At 37.9% G+C, this 13,640-nt stretch overlaps 2 protein-coding genes across 2 annotated transcripts; both read left to right on the top strand.

Annotated features, from left to right (window-relative positions):
• The first annotated feature begins 25 nt into the window (after window positions 1-25).
• Window positions 26-422, top strand: LOC110675118 (NTF2-related export protein-like). Its single transcript, XM_021839494.1, has one exon. It carries the CDS (start codon window positions 26-28, stop codon window positions 389-391), a length of 366 nt encoding a protein of 121 aa, XP_021695186.1. The 3' UTR covers window positions 392-422.
• A 4,078-nt stretch (window positions 423-4,500) lies between these two features.
• LOC5570735 (elongation factor Tu, mitochondrial) lies at window positions 4,501-13,442 on the top strand. Its single transcript, XM_001659276.2, has 3 exons — window positions 4,501-4,682; window positions 4,796-5,643; window positions 12,789-13,442. Exons 1-3 carry the CDS (start codon window positions 4,643-4,645, stop codon window positions 13,290-13,292), a joined length of 1,392 nt encoding a protein of 463 aa, XP_001659326.1. The 5' UTR covers window positions 4,501-4,642; the 3' UTR covers window positions 13,293-13,442.
• The last annotated feature ends 198 nt before the right edge of the window (window positions 13,443-13,640 follow it).

The following is a 13,640-nucleotide window of genomic DNA, read 5'->3' as shown; positions in this document are numbered from 1 at the left end:
ACCTTTTGTCATAGATTCTTGCCGGATGGAGGAGAAATTCACCAAACTGTACAACGAAACAGTAGCCAAGAAGCGGCATCAGATGGCCCGGCTCTACATGGACAACGGTTTGATGGTATGGAACGGAAATGGTGCCAACGAGAAGGACAACATCCAGAAGTACTTCCAGGAACTGCCCCGCTTCGAATACGTTATGAACACCCTGGTCGCTCAGCCGAGCATTGGCGACGCTGTGTCCTCGCAGCTGACGTTCATCATCAAGGTTTCTGGAACGGTCAAGTTCCAGGACAATTCTAACAAACCCTTCCAGAAGACACTCATGGTTACAGCTCAGGGCGACAAGTGGAAGATTGCGAGTGATTGCTTCCGGTTGCTGGATGCTATCCTTTAAGGGAATCGATCAATACATTGATGCTTTGGAAGGCGATATTCCGTGAGTTTAAGTAAGAATGAAAGAATATCCTTGAGGTGATATTTGACTATAAATGAATCATCGCAGGGCTGGTAGCGGATCTGGTTATCTATTTTAATTCGAGTCTTTAAAAATTTTAAAATTAATGCAAATTTCTCGAGAAAAAGCCTCAGGAATTATCCTAGTGCTTGCTCCAGACATTCCAGCTTGAATTCTTTTAAGGATTCCTACTGGGATCACCCCAGAAATTCGTCTAAAGATTTCTCAACCGATTCTCCCTGAAATTGATTTGGAGATTCTTCAAATGATGTTTCTCTAGAATTTTCTCCTGGAAATCCTTGAGCGCTTCAACGCTACTACCTCCTGTAATTGGCTAAGGGATTATCTCTTTTTTTTCCAAAGACTAGAATTCCAGTTATGTTTCTACTAATCATTTAACCGAATTCTCCAGTTGTTACTCTGTCAAGCTAGAGCCTCAGGAGTTCAGTTGTACAACTGAAGTCAGTTATTTAACGAACTATGATGATTTGAGTGAATAGTTGATCAAGGTGAAGCATTATTTTTCTCTTCACGTATTCATTTGTTTCATTAGTTCTTATTTAATGAATTCAATTCAAATATTTGATTCTTATGGTATAACACTTACATACCAGTATGGGATAGGGTAAAAATACAATAAAGCACCGTAATTCAATTATTATGCACACGTTATTTATTTCCCTTAGAAACATATGGTTCAAATTTATCAAAACTATTTGGCTTACATTAATTTTGCCAGAAAATGACAGTATATCTACTTTTTGGGAAAGTGTTGATGAGAAATTTTATTCGAGAAAATCGACGTTTTCAAATGGTTACATAACTTAACAGCCTATTCCCCACATTGTGATTTTCCTATTTACCGTTTGTCGAATTGTTAAAAACGTTTCGGGTATAGTGGATATATTGTTATTTTTCATTGTAACCAAAATGTTTCAGATATTGTTGCAAATTGTTGTGGACCTTTCGGGAAACTGTACTGATAAAGTTCTTGTTTATGCGGGGTATTAGTTGCTACCAGGGTCATACATTTTCATTTCATTGAACGCATGTTTAGTCCCCATCTGACTGACTCAAGCTTGCCCTTCAATAGGGCGTTATTCAAAACTGAAAAGTCAATAGATGGCTCTTTTTCAGTGATAGTAAAAACGAAATCTTGAAACAAAGAAAGCACCATGAAAGATGAACTAGAAACAAAATGTTATCCATTCACATTCTAATCTCTACTTTTTCGATCCAGTTTAATTATTGCTAGTAATTTACGTTTTTCATTATTTTCCATACATTTTGACAGCTCTCGACTATCATTCTTCCATGCACTTGTGTTGGAAGTTTGAGAAATTTGAGAATTCAGCGTAGTGAGATCAGTGACAGTACAAACATTAGTATCGCCGTTCGGCGGCCAGTAAGAGAAACTGAATGTTCGAAAGGTTGTTGTCTGTAATTTTTGCCGCTGGCGCCAACTGTTAGCGTTTAAGAACAAAATGAACAGTCGTTACCCTATTGAAACTCTACTGCTACGTTTCAATCCGACAAAACTTTCCTTTCATCACAGGAAGCGTAGTACCTCATTTATTTCGTGCTGCTTGTGCATCGCGCGTCATAAATCGGAACCTCGCCACAGCGAGCTGGTTTTTCAATCGGTAGGCTCTAACTTTAGGAGCTGATTAATTCAAATAATTGACGTGATGACTCGCATAGTTTCTTTATCTTAATTTATTGCGCATTTCTTTCACCACTGGACTATAGCGGAAGCTTTTACAAGTGCGGAAATGCTAATAAAAGTGCGCAATAGAGTCCTAAAGCCCTGTCTCAATTTTAGTACCAAACGCTTAAGTTTAGGGCAGAAACACATGTTTACTCAATTTTTAATTGATTTTCATTGGTTTAAGTACAAAAAATATTTTTTTATGATTTTGTCACACCTTTTGGTTTAAACTCAAATGTTGGGTATATTTTGTTTTCCGTGTCCCTTGCTAAATGTCAGATAGGAACAACCCCAGTGTTCAAACTATATGCCCTGTGGCATTTTTGTCGAAAAAGTGAATGTCAAACAAGATCACAAGTGTCAAGGTTCATATTCGAAACCATTTTTAAAATTGAAGTTTAAAAATGTTATAGCCGTTATTTGAGCTGGAAAACTTGCTAAAGTAGTTGCAATAACATGCTCTTTCGTATTATTAAATAAAAACAAGAATTCATTAAACATTTTAGGACCCAATTGCGTCAAATCGAGTTGTTGTCTTCAGCGAAGTTATTCCTCGCAGTCTACAGAATAAGTGCACCAACATCATTTGATGCAATACCACAATTTTATTAAATTTATCTTGCAGAGCACAATAATATTGTGTGTTTATTTCACCGCACTGCGAAGTGTGGGTCCATAAGTGCGAAAATGCGATTTGACGCAATTGCGCACTTTTATTAGCATTTCCGCACTTGTAAAAGCTTCCGCTTTAGTCCAGTGGTGAAAGAAATGCGCAATAAATTAAGATAAAGAAACTATGCGAGTCATCACGTCAATTATTTGAATTAATCAGCTCCTAAAGTTAGAGCCTACCGATTGAAAAACCAGCTCGCTGTGGCGAGGTTCCGATTTATAAAATATTAATAAATTATTTATAAAGATAAATCCACGTAATGCGATTATCTGAAAATGTCGATATACCGTCGCAGTGATAATGAAAATCACCAAATGTTACAGATTTAGCAAATTTGAAACATTTGTGTCCTTGAAGGACGAAAAAATCCAAGTTTACTTGAATTTGGACGTTGCGTTTGAATTGCGCGCATATCTTCTGCGCGTTACCGCCGCCACTGGATGTGGATTAATATAAGCGCCGCAATAGTTAACAAGTTACATACATTACTATTGTAAAAAATAAGATAAATTCCATTTCAAACATTTTGATGGATTTTAATGAAACCAAATGAAACAAAATTCTTACTCTTTCATTTCACCTTTCTTGTTCGTTACTTTCAGTCGGGAAACGAAACAAATGGGTGTGGAACGAAGGACGAAGCGACGCAGTTGTTCGTCATGATCGAGACTAAACAACCAAGCCTTCGTGTTTCACAAAATGCTGTTGAAAATACGCAGCCCTGGTTGCTACGATTCGTGATCTCTAACACTCCTCCTCAAAATCGATAGCTTTTGCTGTTGCCTTTGAGATGTAAATCTTAGATAAACGTCGCTCAAATGCGGTAACACAAAACAATCAGAGGACACCTATCAACGATTATATAAATCACCGCCGGCCTAAAAAGAAAAATCTATCTTCGACATCGCATTTCTTGTGGAAAATCTTACCGCGTTTGGTGTTCCCGCATTTGATATTTGCATATCAAACGCACACAGCAATACTATTTCCGCTGCTACTCGTAGTTTTCCAAGCTTTACACTCGTCAGCAGTTTGGTCATCATGTCTGCCAGCATGTCTTCTGTAGGACAATATAGCACGATGAAGAAATATTTTGTGTCGACGTGCTCCAACCGTTGATCTTTACCTTCTCGTTCTCCACCTGCCGGATGCAGCTTTGGTTGTCCTCACGGATGGAGATCGGATGATCCACTCACTTTCCCAGATCCTTAAGCAGCTTGCGTACCCATTGGATTTCCTGGCACGCTTCAGCCAGAGCGATGAAGTCCGATTGCTTCCTAGAAGCCCAACTCACGACTCCACCGCCGAGATAAGTGAGAAAATCAGAAATTGATTTCCGGTCCCTGGTGTCGCAGTAAACTTCCAAGCCTTTATCATTCGCTGCTAGCTGTAAATGGCGATTTCGAGTGCTGCAGAGATCGAGCGAACGGGTGTTCGGTTCTCTAGATTTGTGCTCTTGAAAATTTGAATTTTGGCCTCGATTCATCTTAACCTTAATGCATAAACTTTATTATATTATTGACTATTTTAATTTTTGAGTGCAGAAACGAAAGGTGATCAAAATGTGGGCGCTAAATTCACAGAAGTCTGAACGTCACACTCCGTGCGATCAAAAATCACCGTTCGACCACACGATCCAGCACCCGCGAAACAGCGGTCCAAAGAGAAAACGTCAAAATCACACGAGCTCTGGTCGTGTCTGCGAGGTCTTGCGCAAGAAAATCACAAATTTTTCACTCGCTGCAAGTTTTGCTCATTTCTTGTGATTTTACCATTGGATTACGGTAAAACAAGTGTAAAGTGGTTCGAAATGTCCACCTACGTAGCGTTGCGTGCGGTTCTGAACCCAGGTAAGCCATAAAAGCTCGAAACAAAGCTTGTTTTCTTCCGGTCGGAATGAATCTGGAACCCAAATATGGAAAGTGAGGTTAATGTTGTAATCGTTCTCCCGTTTGCTTTGCAGTGGCTCGGAAGACACTGACCCAGTTCCTGTTCAACACCGGTGTCAGCTGGAACGCCGCTCGCATCAGTCCCACCATCTGCCAAAAGCGGTTCTACGCCGAAAAGGTTGTTTTTAAACGAGACAAGCCCCATTGCAACGTCGGAACGATTGGCCATGTCGATCACGGTAAGACAACCCTGACGGCCGCTATCACCAAAGTCCTCGCCGATAAGGATCTGGCCGAAAGCAAGAAGTACGCTGACATTGACAACGCCCCGGAAGAGAAAGCGAGAGGAATCACTATTAACGTAGCTCATATTGAGTACCAGACGGAGAATCGGCACTACGGTCATACGGACTGTCCCGGCCATGCCGATTACATTAAGAACATGATCACCGGAACGGCCCAAATGGACGGAGCTATCCTGGTGGTGGCAGCTACTGACGGTGCTATGCCCCAAACCAGGGAACATTTGCTGCTGGCCAAACAGATTGGGGTCAATCACATTGTGGTCTTCATTAACAAAGTGGACGCGGCCGATCAGGAAATGGTAGATCTGGTGGAAATGGAAATCCGCGAACTGATGTCCGAAATGGGCTTCGATGGGGACAATGTTCCCGTCATTAAGGGATCGGCCTTGTGTGCTTTGGAGGGCAAGAGTCCGGAAATTGGTGCCGATGCGGTGATGAAGCTGCTAGAGGAGGTGGACAAATACGTTCCGACCCCGACTCGGGATCTGGATAAGCCTTTCTTGCTGCCGGTGGAGTCGGTGCACAGCATCCCCGGACGAGGTACCGTTGTGACCGGACGTTTGGAGCGCGGCGTCGTGAAGAAGGGCATGGAATGCGAGTTCGTTGGTTACAACAAGGTAAGAAATTCTTGTTGCGAATAACTCAGGGTGTCCATCCATCCATCCGAGAAAAGCTGGAAAATCCTAGGAAATTGTAGAACACAAGGGAAAGGTACTATGAGCGAAACTAGAAAACTTTTCCAAGGGATTATGATTATTTAAGTCAGGGTTGCTCAACGTACGGACCACGGTTTCATTTCATGCGGCCTGCGAAGAGCTTGAAGACCTTTATCTGGCGCTTTTGCTTGATGTTTGAACATTACAGTGGTATTTATTACAACCATAATAGATTCATTAATTTATTTTGAAAATTGTTTACATTTTTTTTAACATTCAAACCAGTTATTCCCAAAGTGGGCGATTTAGCCTCCTTGGGGCGTTTTTTAAGCCTAGGGGCGAAAATATGGATCCGGCAGAAATAAGACTGGCGATAAACTAACGTAAAGTCCTTGCTTTTTGGGGGCGGTTTGAGATATCTTACGTGCCATACAAATTATTTGTTAAAAATCATACCATAGAGGGAGGGGGTCGAAAAACCGCCAACATTGTCTTACGTAAGTAATGGACAGCATCTATGCCTATCAAATTTACATAGAAAATTCTTTGATGCCATGTTGAGTCAACCTTATTGGATCGTATATGACCTGACACCTACCATATATCGTAGATGCTCAACATTAACATAATGTCGAAAATTCAAATCTGAAATTGAAAAGCGTTTAAATTCCTTTAAAATAGGTATTTAGTTTGTATTCTAAAGTTTTGAAAAAAAAAAAACAATTTTTGTTTGTTGATAAAAAACGGAATAATTTGTTGACGAAATCGGAACGTGATACACTTGTACTTATGCACAACAATCATCTATATCGGTTTGTCTCAAGTTCGTCAATAATCAATAATTGTGTTCTGAAATTATTGTTTATTTGGAAGAAAGGGTTTAATTTTACAGAAATTATTGCTTATTTTTGAATTTTTAATTCTTCCAGGATATATCCAAAGTGTTCTAAATTTATTCACGATTTTCGCCACAATGTTGTCAATCATTTTGTCGTGTAGCAATATTTTGACCAAATTTGGGATTCTCAGTCAGGATTATAATCCATTTGGTGTATAATATGAAAGAATATCATCAAAAACCTTTTAAAGTAGTTTACTTGATTTAGGTATTTTTACAAGGCAGAGCAAGATAAGCGTTATCATGGAAGTGAAAAAAGGCTTCGAAAAATTTTCAGTTTGCTTAACAATCTTTGGCATTTTTGCTTTAGCTTTACCGTGAACGTACCATATTTGACGCGGGTCCAAATTTGACGCAGTTTCTTATTAGGGTACCGCGGGGCAAGTGGGTAAATGGGTTAATGGAAAACAATTGATATATTTTACTGAATATGTGAATTAACGTTTTAAACTCATGCGTAAACCTTTGAGGCCATTGAGAACATTACGATAGGTAAGAGATTTCTGAGATGATTCAGCCATTATTGCATAATAGAGCGAAAAATGGTTAACCTGTCAAATGTTACTCCGTAACAAGTTGGCGGCGTACAATCTTATTTTAATATTTTCAGGCGAAAAAAGTTGCGGAAAATAATTTCCTGTACCACTTCTTAGTTGTCCTCTGTGACAGTTTCAAACTGCAATGAAAAAAGTTTTAGAATTAATTCGACGTAGACCTAAAAATAACTAAAATGTCTACTTCGGACAGCCAATTAAAAAGAAAGACGTTGACTGAAAAGTTGCTATATTAGAGAACACACGGAAATCTCGTGGAATGTCTATGTAAAGCTAGTTCAAAACATAAAAATGGGGTATAGGTCTATCGACATAAAAAAGATTCTAAATACGTTATTGAAGGATTCCGTTTGATTTCTCCCGAAGAGTTATCCGACTTTTTCAAAAACAAATAACGAGCGGTGGAAATTCTACAGAGCAGAAATGCAATTGCTGTCCTATAATGTAAGAACTAGTATTGAAAATGTTGCAGTTATAATGGTGTCGAATTATTTCAACTATCATAACTGAACAGAAGAAAATTCAAGTGAAAAGAATAACATTTTCTTTGTTTACATGTTACTTATGTTATTGTTCATTGGGAAGCCTTAACAAATGTTAAAGCTAATAGAAATCGTGAAAATAACTGTTTGTTTTTGAATTTATTGTTCAAAGCAGTAAACTTTTCACTTGCCCCACTTTTGAGGCAAATGAAAAGTAAGGAGACATTTTTCAAAAAACTTTTTCTGTATTTTTTTCTTCAATTTTTCATAAAAATCAATTTTAGCATGCTGCTTATATTTGGTGGGAGTCACATTAAAAAATATACACGACCTCATTTGTTTCAATTTAAAGTCTCTAGAATTTGAAGAATCTCAACTATGCGAATTCCATTACCCAATTGCCCCACTGTACCTTATTTTTTATTTGAAACTAGTGGTCCCGGCAAACTTCGTCTTGCCATCAAGTAGGCTGTTGGAAAACGTCAAGAAATCCCCCATACAAAATGATATCGTAGTCTTCTCCCGTTTTCCACATTATTCCGGAGACTTTCCTGAACTTTTTCTTCGCACGAACACGTCGCATCCCTTGTGGAGGGCAATAGTGAAAAACTTGCATCAATCCGTTGACCCGTTCTTGAGCCATTTCGTGACATACAAACACCACTCCATTTTTATATATAGAGATTAATTCTAGTTCAGAATAGCAATAGTTCCTTTATCTTCATTTACATGTTATTGTAAGATTTCAATCAAAAAAAGTTTATTTTTGATGAATAATAGGCAAACAATAATAATTATTTGAAAATGCATCCGACAAGTGCGTCAATTTTTTCATTCCTTAGTGAATGTGTTAAATATTGTTAATCAATTTTCATGAAAATATTGTGCTGTTTTACAGGAATATCACCAACAAAAGTTAGTAATATTCTTTTACTCATAAATTGACGTCTAAATTTTTCTATTTTTAAGATTTAAGGCATATTTTTGTATGAAAATCTTGTGCGTCAAATTAGGCACACAATGTTCCTAATTATTTGCTATTTTGTTCAGCATATTTTGTTGAATCGAAAATAGAAAAATAAATATTTATGGTGATTGCTTTCAAAAAATCCGTTCGCAGAATAACCCAATGCTTTATTTAATAACATTTAAAGCGTCATCCATAGATTATGTCACGTTTTTAGGAAGAGGAGAAGGTTCAGGGAAACGCAACGATTCATACAAAATATTCGCACTTTTCATAAAATGAATGTGGCCAAGGTTGAGAGGGGTTGAAAATTGAACAATTTATCGCGGTTTATGGACGTCCCCTAATGTTTGAAGGAAGCTTCAATAAATGCGTCAGGAGGTAAGCTGTAGGTTCAATGGTTTGTTTCGTATAATTTATGCAATAGGGGATGTCCATGAGATACGTGTCACAAAAAAATACCATTTTCTAGAAAAACCCCGGCCATCCGCCCTACGTCACACTTTTTATATGGAGCCTTCAAAAAACTTATATGATTCGTCACATCTTGCAGAACACCTCCTACCCCCTAATAACATGACGTACTTTATGGATGACCCCATATATGGTTCTCGATCTATTTCGAGGCCCATACTGCCGTTAGTTCTACGCATATTTGTACCGCGGTCCATAAGGGTGACATAGAACATGGGACAAGTAGGCGTAGCTCTCGTGTTATAAGTAACGAAGATTCTCAAACGGACACGTTCTAGTTTTTGACTAATTTGTTTTTATTTTAGCAACTACCTTCTCCGTTCCAGCGCAACGTAGTTTTCAAACCTTTCCCTTGTCTGATATCGTGACGAAAAAACATTAAACTAAACAATAATGCTTAACTATCGACTGAACTCAATCGCCGGTATTATTTTTTACACTAACTAAACGCATAGCAAAAGTACTACCGGATGACGTCATTGAAAACTTTTTCCAAAGGTTAGCACCTTTTATGTCCACTCTTAAGCGCTTTTTTCAATTAATTGAACTATTGAATACTGAAACTCTTGTATATTTTAAACTTTAGCAATTATTACGCAACTGCGTGAAATAAGGAACATAGTGCGTTAAATTAGGCACATTGAAGAAATGATGCGTCAATTAAGGAACCTAATGTGTTCCACAAAAAGTCAATCAAACATGAAGAAAAAAAGTTTAATATATCTTTTTACTGATTTTTCCCTAATTCTATAATAGTTAAGCTAGCATATGTTCAAATTTCAACAAAATCGGAAAGATTTAGACGATTTGACACGTGTTTGAATTTAGAATTTTCTTAACTGCGTCAAATATGGTACGTCCACGGTATTGCATTTGTTGTCGCAATTGTATTCATAAAATTGAACCGATATACCGTGATGTGTCTTAATTCCTTTCACCTAAGACAACTTACTATGTATTGAAATTTTTAAAAACACATATTTCGTAGTTGCAAAAGCGCTGTTATGCTACTTTTTTTATTTTGTTAGGAAAACATATAACTGAAGTGGTAAATGCTTCAGTTTTTCTGAACAGAGGCACTAAAAGAAATAAAATTTTGACCTTAATTCCAATCATCCAAAAAGGCATTGTTCCTTATTCCGTTCGTTTGTGTTCCTAATTCCAAATACACATAACAATTTCAATGTTATATAAAAAACAGTTTGCTATATTTATACATTAAAAAAAGACGGATTCTACATCAGTATTAGCTACCTTTCCGTGAGCGTATTTTTGGCTTGAACCGGCCGAAACAATTTCCTTGCTGAGAATTGTTCGAGCAACTGTCTGGTCAAGATCGAATATTTGTCCAGAGTTTTTCAAACTGAACACAACCCTTCCGTTCGTTATGAAATACTCTGATTACGGTGAATAATGAGCTTGGCTCAGAGATGCCGAGTCAAAATTTGGAAGATTTTGAAATTTGGTCTGAAAAAGCATGGATCTCTTATGTATGGAGAAACTTACAAATTAATTACAATTTTATCTGGATCTTCCAGATTTTTGCGAAATGGGGCCTCAAATATCTTAAATATTCCAGATAAATTTTACAGGCTGGCAACGCTGCTGATCTGCAACCAGGAACAGCAGCCAGGTGTTTTGGTAGTGCACCAGCTACTTGTCGAGGAAGTTTTGGAAGACGTTCTTGAAACAATTTAAGCCATTTTCGACCAGGAACACCGTCTTGATCGGATTACGCCTTGGAAGCCCTTCAGATACTTGTGTGTGTTGTGTTCACCGGGAATCCTCTTTTCGCCTTTTCCAGCAACTATAAACCACTTGTTACTTTTCCTTAGTTCTGATACTTTGAATTTCCGGATTTGGTTCGGAATATGTTTCGATTAACTTTTCAGGTAGCGTTGAGTCGGGCATTCCATAGAATTTTGTATTTTCCCGAATGGCAAATCCAGCATCCAGCTTTCATCAATGGCACAGCTTTTTCAATTTTTGTTCGATCAATTTGCATATTTTCGCGAATAGGGTCCTAAAGCCCTGTTCCAATTTTAGTGCCAAACGCTTAAGTTTAGACCAAAAACACATGTTTACTCAATTTTTTAATGTTTTTCATTTGTTTAAGTACAAAAATCATTTGTTATGTTTTTATAGATTTTGTCACAACCCTTGGTTTAAACTCAAATTTTGGGTGTATTTTGTTTTCCGTGTCCCTTCCGAAATGTCAGATAGGAACAACCCCAGTGTTAAAACTAAAACCCCTGTGGTATTTTTGTCGACTAAGCGGACGTCAAACATGATCTCCAGTGTCAATTTTCATTTATGGATCCAATTTTTAAATTAAAGTTTCAATATGATATATCCGTTATTTGAGCGGGAAAAATTGCTAAAGAAGTTGCAGTAATATGATCTTTCGTGTTGTCAAATGAAAACAAGATTTCATTAAACATTTTAGGACCCTATTGTTTTCTTTAGATCTATGCTGGAATCTACTGATTGGAAATAGGAACATGCAGAATTTTAAGGTTTCTTATTCCGGTCATAGACATTACATTCTATTACAATGAATCTAACATCAGCATTCTACGTTAACCAACGATATAATGCAAAGTTCATGTAACCTTAAATGTCATTTTGTGATGTTTTTTTTTTTTTCGAGCGCTAATTTTTTTTCACGTAGAAAAAAACTAAACTAATCGATTGGCGTTTTAAAAGATAGTCATTTCTAAACATTTGCTTCAAGGTTGTGGATTTGAGAATATCCTGCTAATACAAAATTAGCTTGTTGCAGAATATACAATGTATATGACAGAAAACCCATTGATAGTTGAAAGAATGTTATTTTAGGGAGTTCTCTTCCTGTCCCGTAGGTCATTTAAGCCAACTGAAAAAAAGACAATGGAAATTACTATGGAGAAATTTTGAAAAATGTTTGAAGCACGTTAGTACTGGAATGTAAGTACAAACTTATCATCCCATAGTGAAAAATCATTCTTCATAACATAATAAATAAATTTGCTGAATAGAGCAATTCAATCCAACGAAAAGGAGAAGAGACATTCATGAGTTAGTTTGCTATCATTTAGTATCATATAGCTCAAAAATCTCCAACGAAATTAGATCAAAAAGGATTTGATTCTTCATCAACATCTTTAATTAAGGTATAAATACCAATTTTTCTCTATGGGATGATGTTTATACTTACATTACAGTACTAATGTGTTTGGAATGTAAACCTACATTGTCTTTGGACCCCCTCCAAACCACCATCGAAATAGCTTAAAATTTCACAGAACAACATTTTTGCGGTAAGGATAGTAAGGAAGATATGGGAGATTAAATTCTCAAGCAATTTTTGATTTTGAATCGCTCTAGTGCCCCACCTTACCCTAAGGATAATTCTCACAGACTCTTGAGCATGAAATTTATATCTGAGAAAGATTATAACATATATTAGACAGAGTTAGACATGATATTTCCATAAATTTCACGAAAATCTTCGATTGGGCAAGATTATCACGAAATCTGTAGTAGAATTTAACCCAATCCACCGATTTTAATTGTGAAACCACCATTATGTATTTCTGTCTGAAATGTTCTGAAAATATGAACACGCAGATCCCATGGCGTCGTACTGTTTTAAATGTTTGGGCATCCGAGAAAAATCCGGGAACTGAGAAACTGATTTTACCATGGACACCCTGTAATTACTTATATCACTAATCGCTATCTCTTTGCAGGTCATCAAATCGACAATCACCGGCGTCGAAATGTTCCACAAAATTCTGGAGGAAGCCCAGGCCGGCGATCAGCTGGGCGCCCTGGTGCGTGGTATCAAACGTGACGACATCAAGCGCGGCATGGTCATGTGCAAGCCGGGTTCGGTCAAGGCCAACGACAACTTCGAGGCGCAGGTTTACATTCTGAGCAAGGAGGAAGGCGGACGCCACAAGCCCTTCACCAGCTTCATCCAGCTGCAGATGTTCTCGCGCACGTGGGATTGTGCCACCCAGGTGCAAATTCCCGGCAAGGAGATGGTCATGCCCGGTGAGGATGCCAAGCTGCATCTGCGTCTGATGAGGCCCATGGTCATTGAGCAGGGACAACGTTTCACACTGCGCGATGGACACATTACGCTGGGAACCGGTGTCGTCACCAATGTGCTCTCGCCACTTAGCGAAAAGGAACGAATGTCGCTGGTCGAGGGCAAGAAGGCACGAGAGAAGGCCACCGGAAAGGCCTAAAGTGGGTGCCTAGGTGGTGTCACACTGTCTTCTTGCTTTTAAGTACACATTGTCATAAAGATTATCAGTTAAGTCTCTGGATTGCTGTTTAGATGGGTAGTTCCGAACGAAATCGTATTGCTAATAATATATTACTATTGGAAAAACAAAGTTGAATTGTTTCATTATTGCTCGAAATTGAATTTGATGACATTTCATCTCTATGGCGCTCATCAAAATTTAGGAGGGTTTGAAAGTCGGTTTGCAAATTTTCAAATTGTTTTGCCCTTTTTGCTTTAAGACAGAGGGAGCCAGATTCTTTTTTTTTTTTTTTGCTTCCCATGCCAATGTGAATCAGGGAAGTGCCCA

The sequence above is a fragment of the Aedes aegypti genome, chromosome 2 (assembly GCF_002204515.2).
Source record: "Aedes aegypti strain LVP_AGWG chromosome 2, AaegL5.0 Primary Assembly, whole genome shotgun sequence".
Classification (NCBI taxonomy): Eukaryota; Metazoa; Arthropoda; class Insecta; order Diptera; family Culicidae; genus Aedes; species Aedes aegypti.
This window is presented reverse-complemented; position numbering and strand designations above follow the sequence as displayed.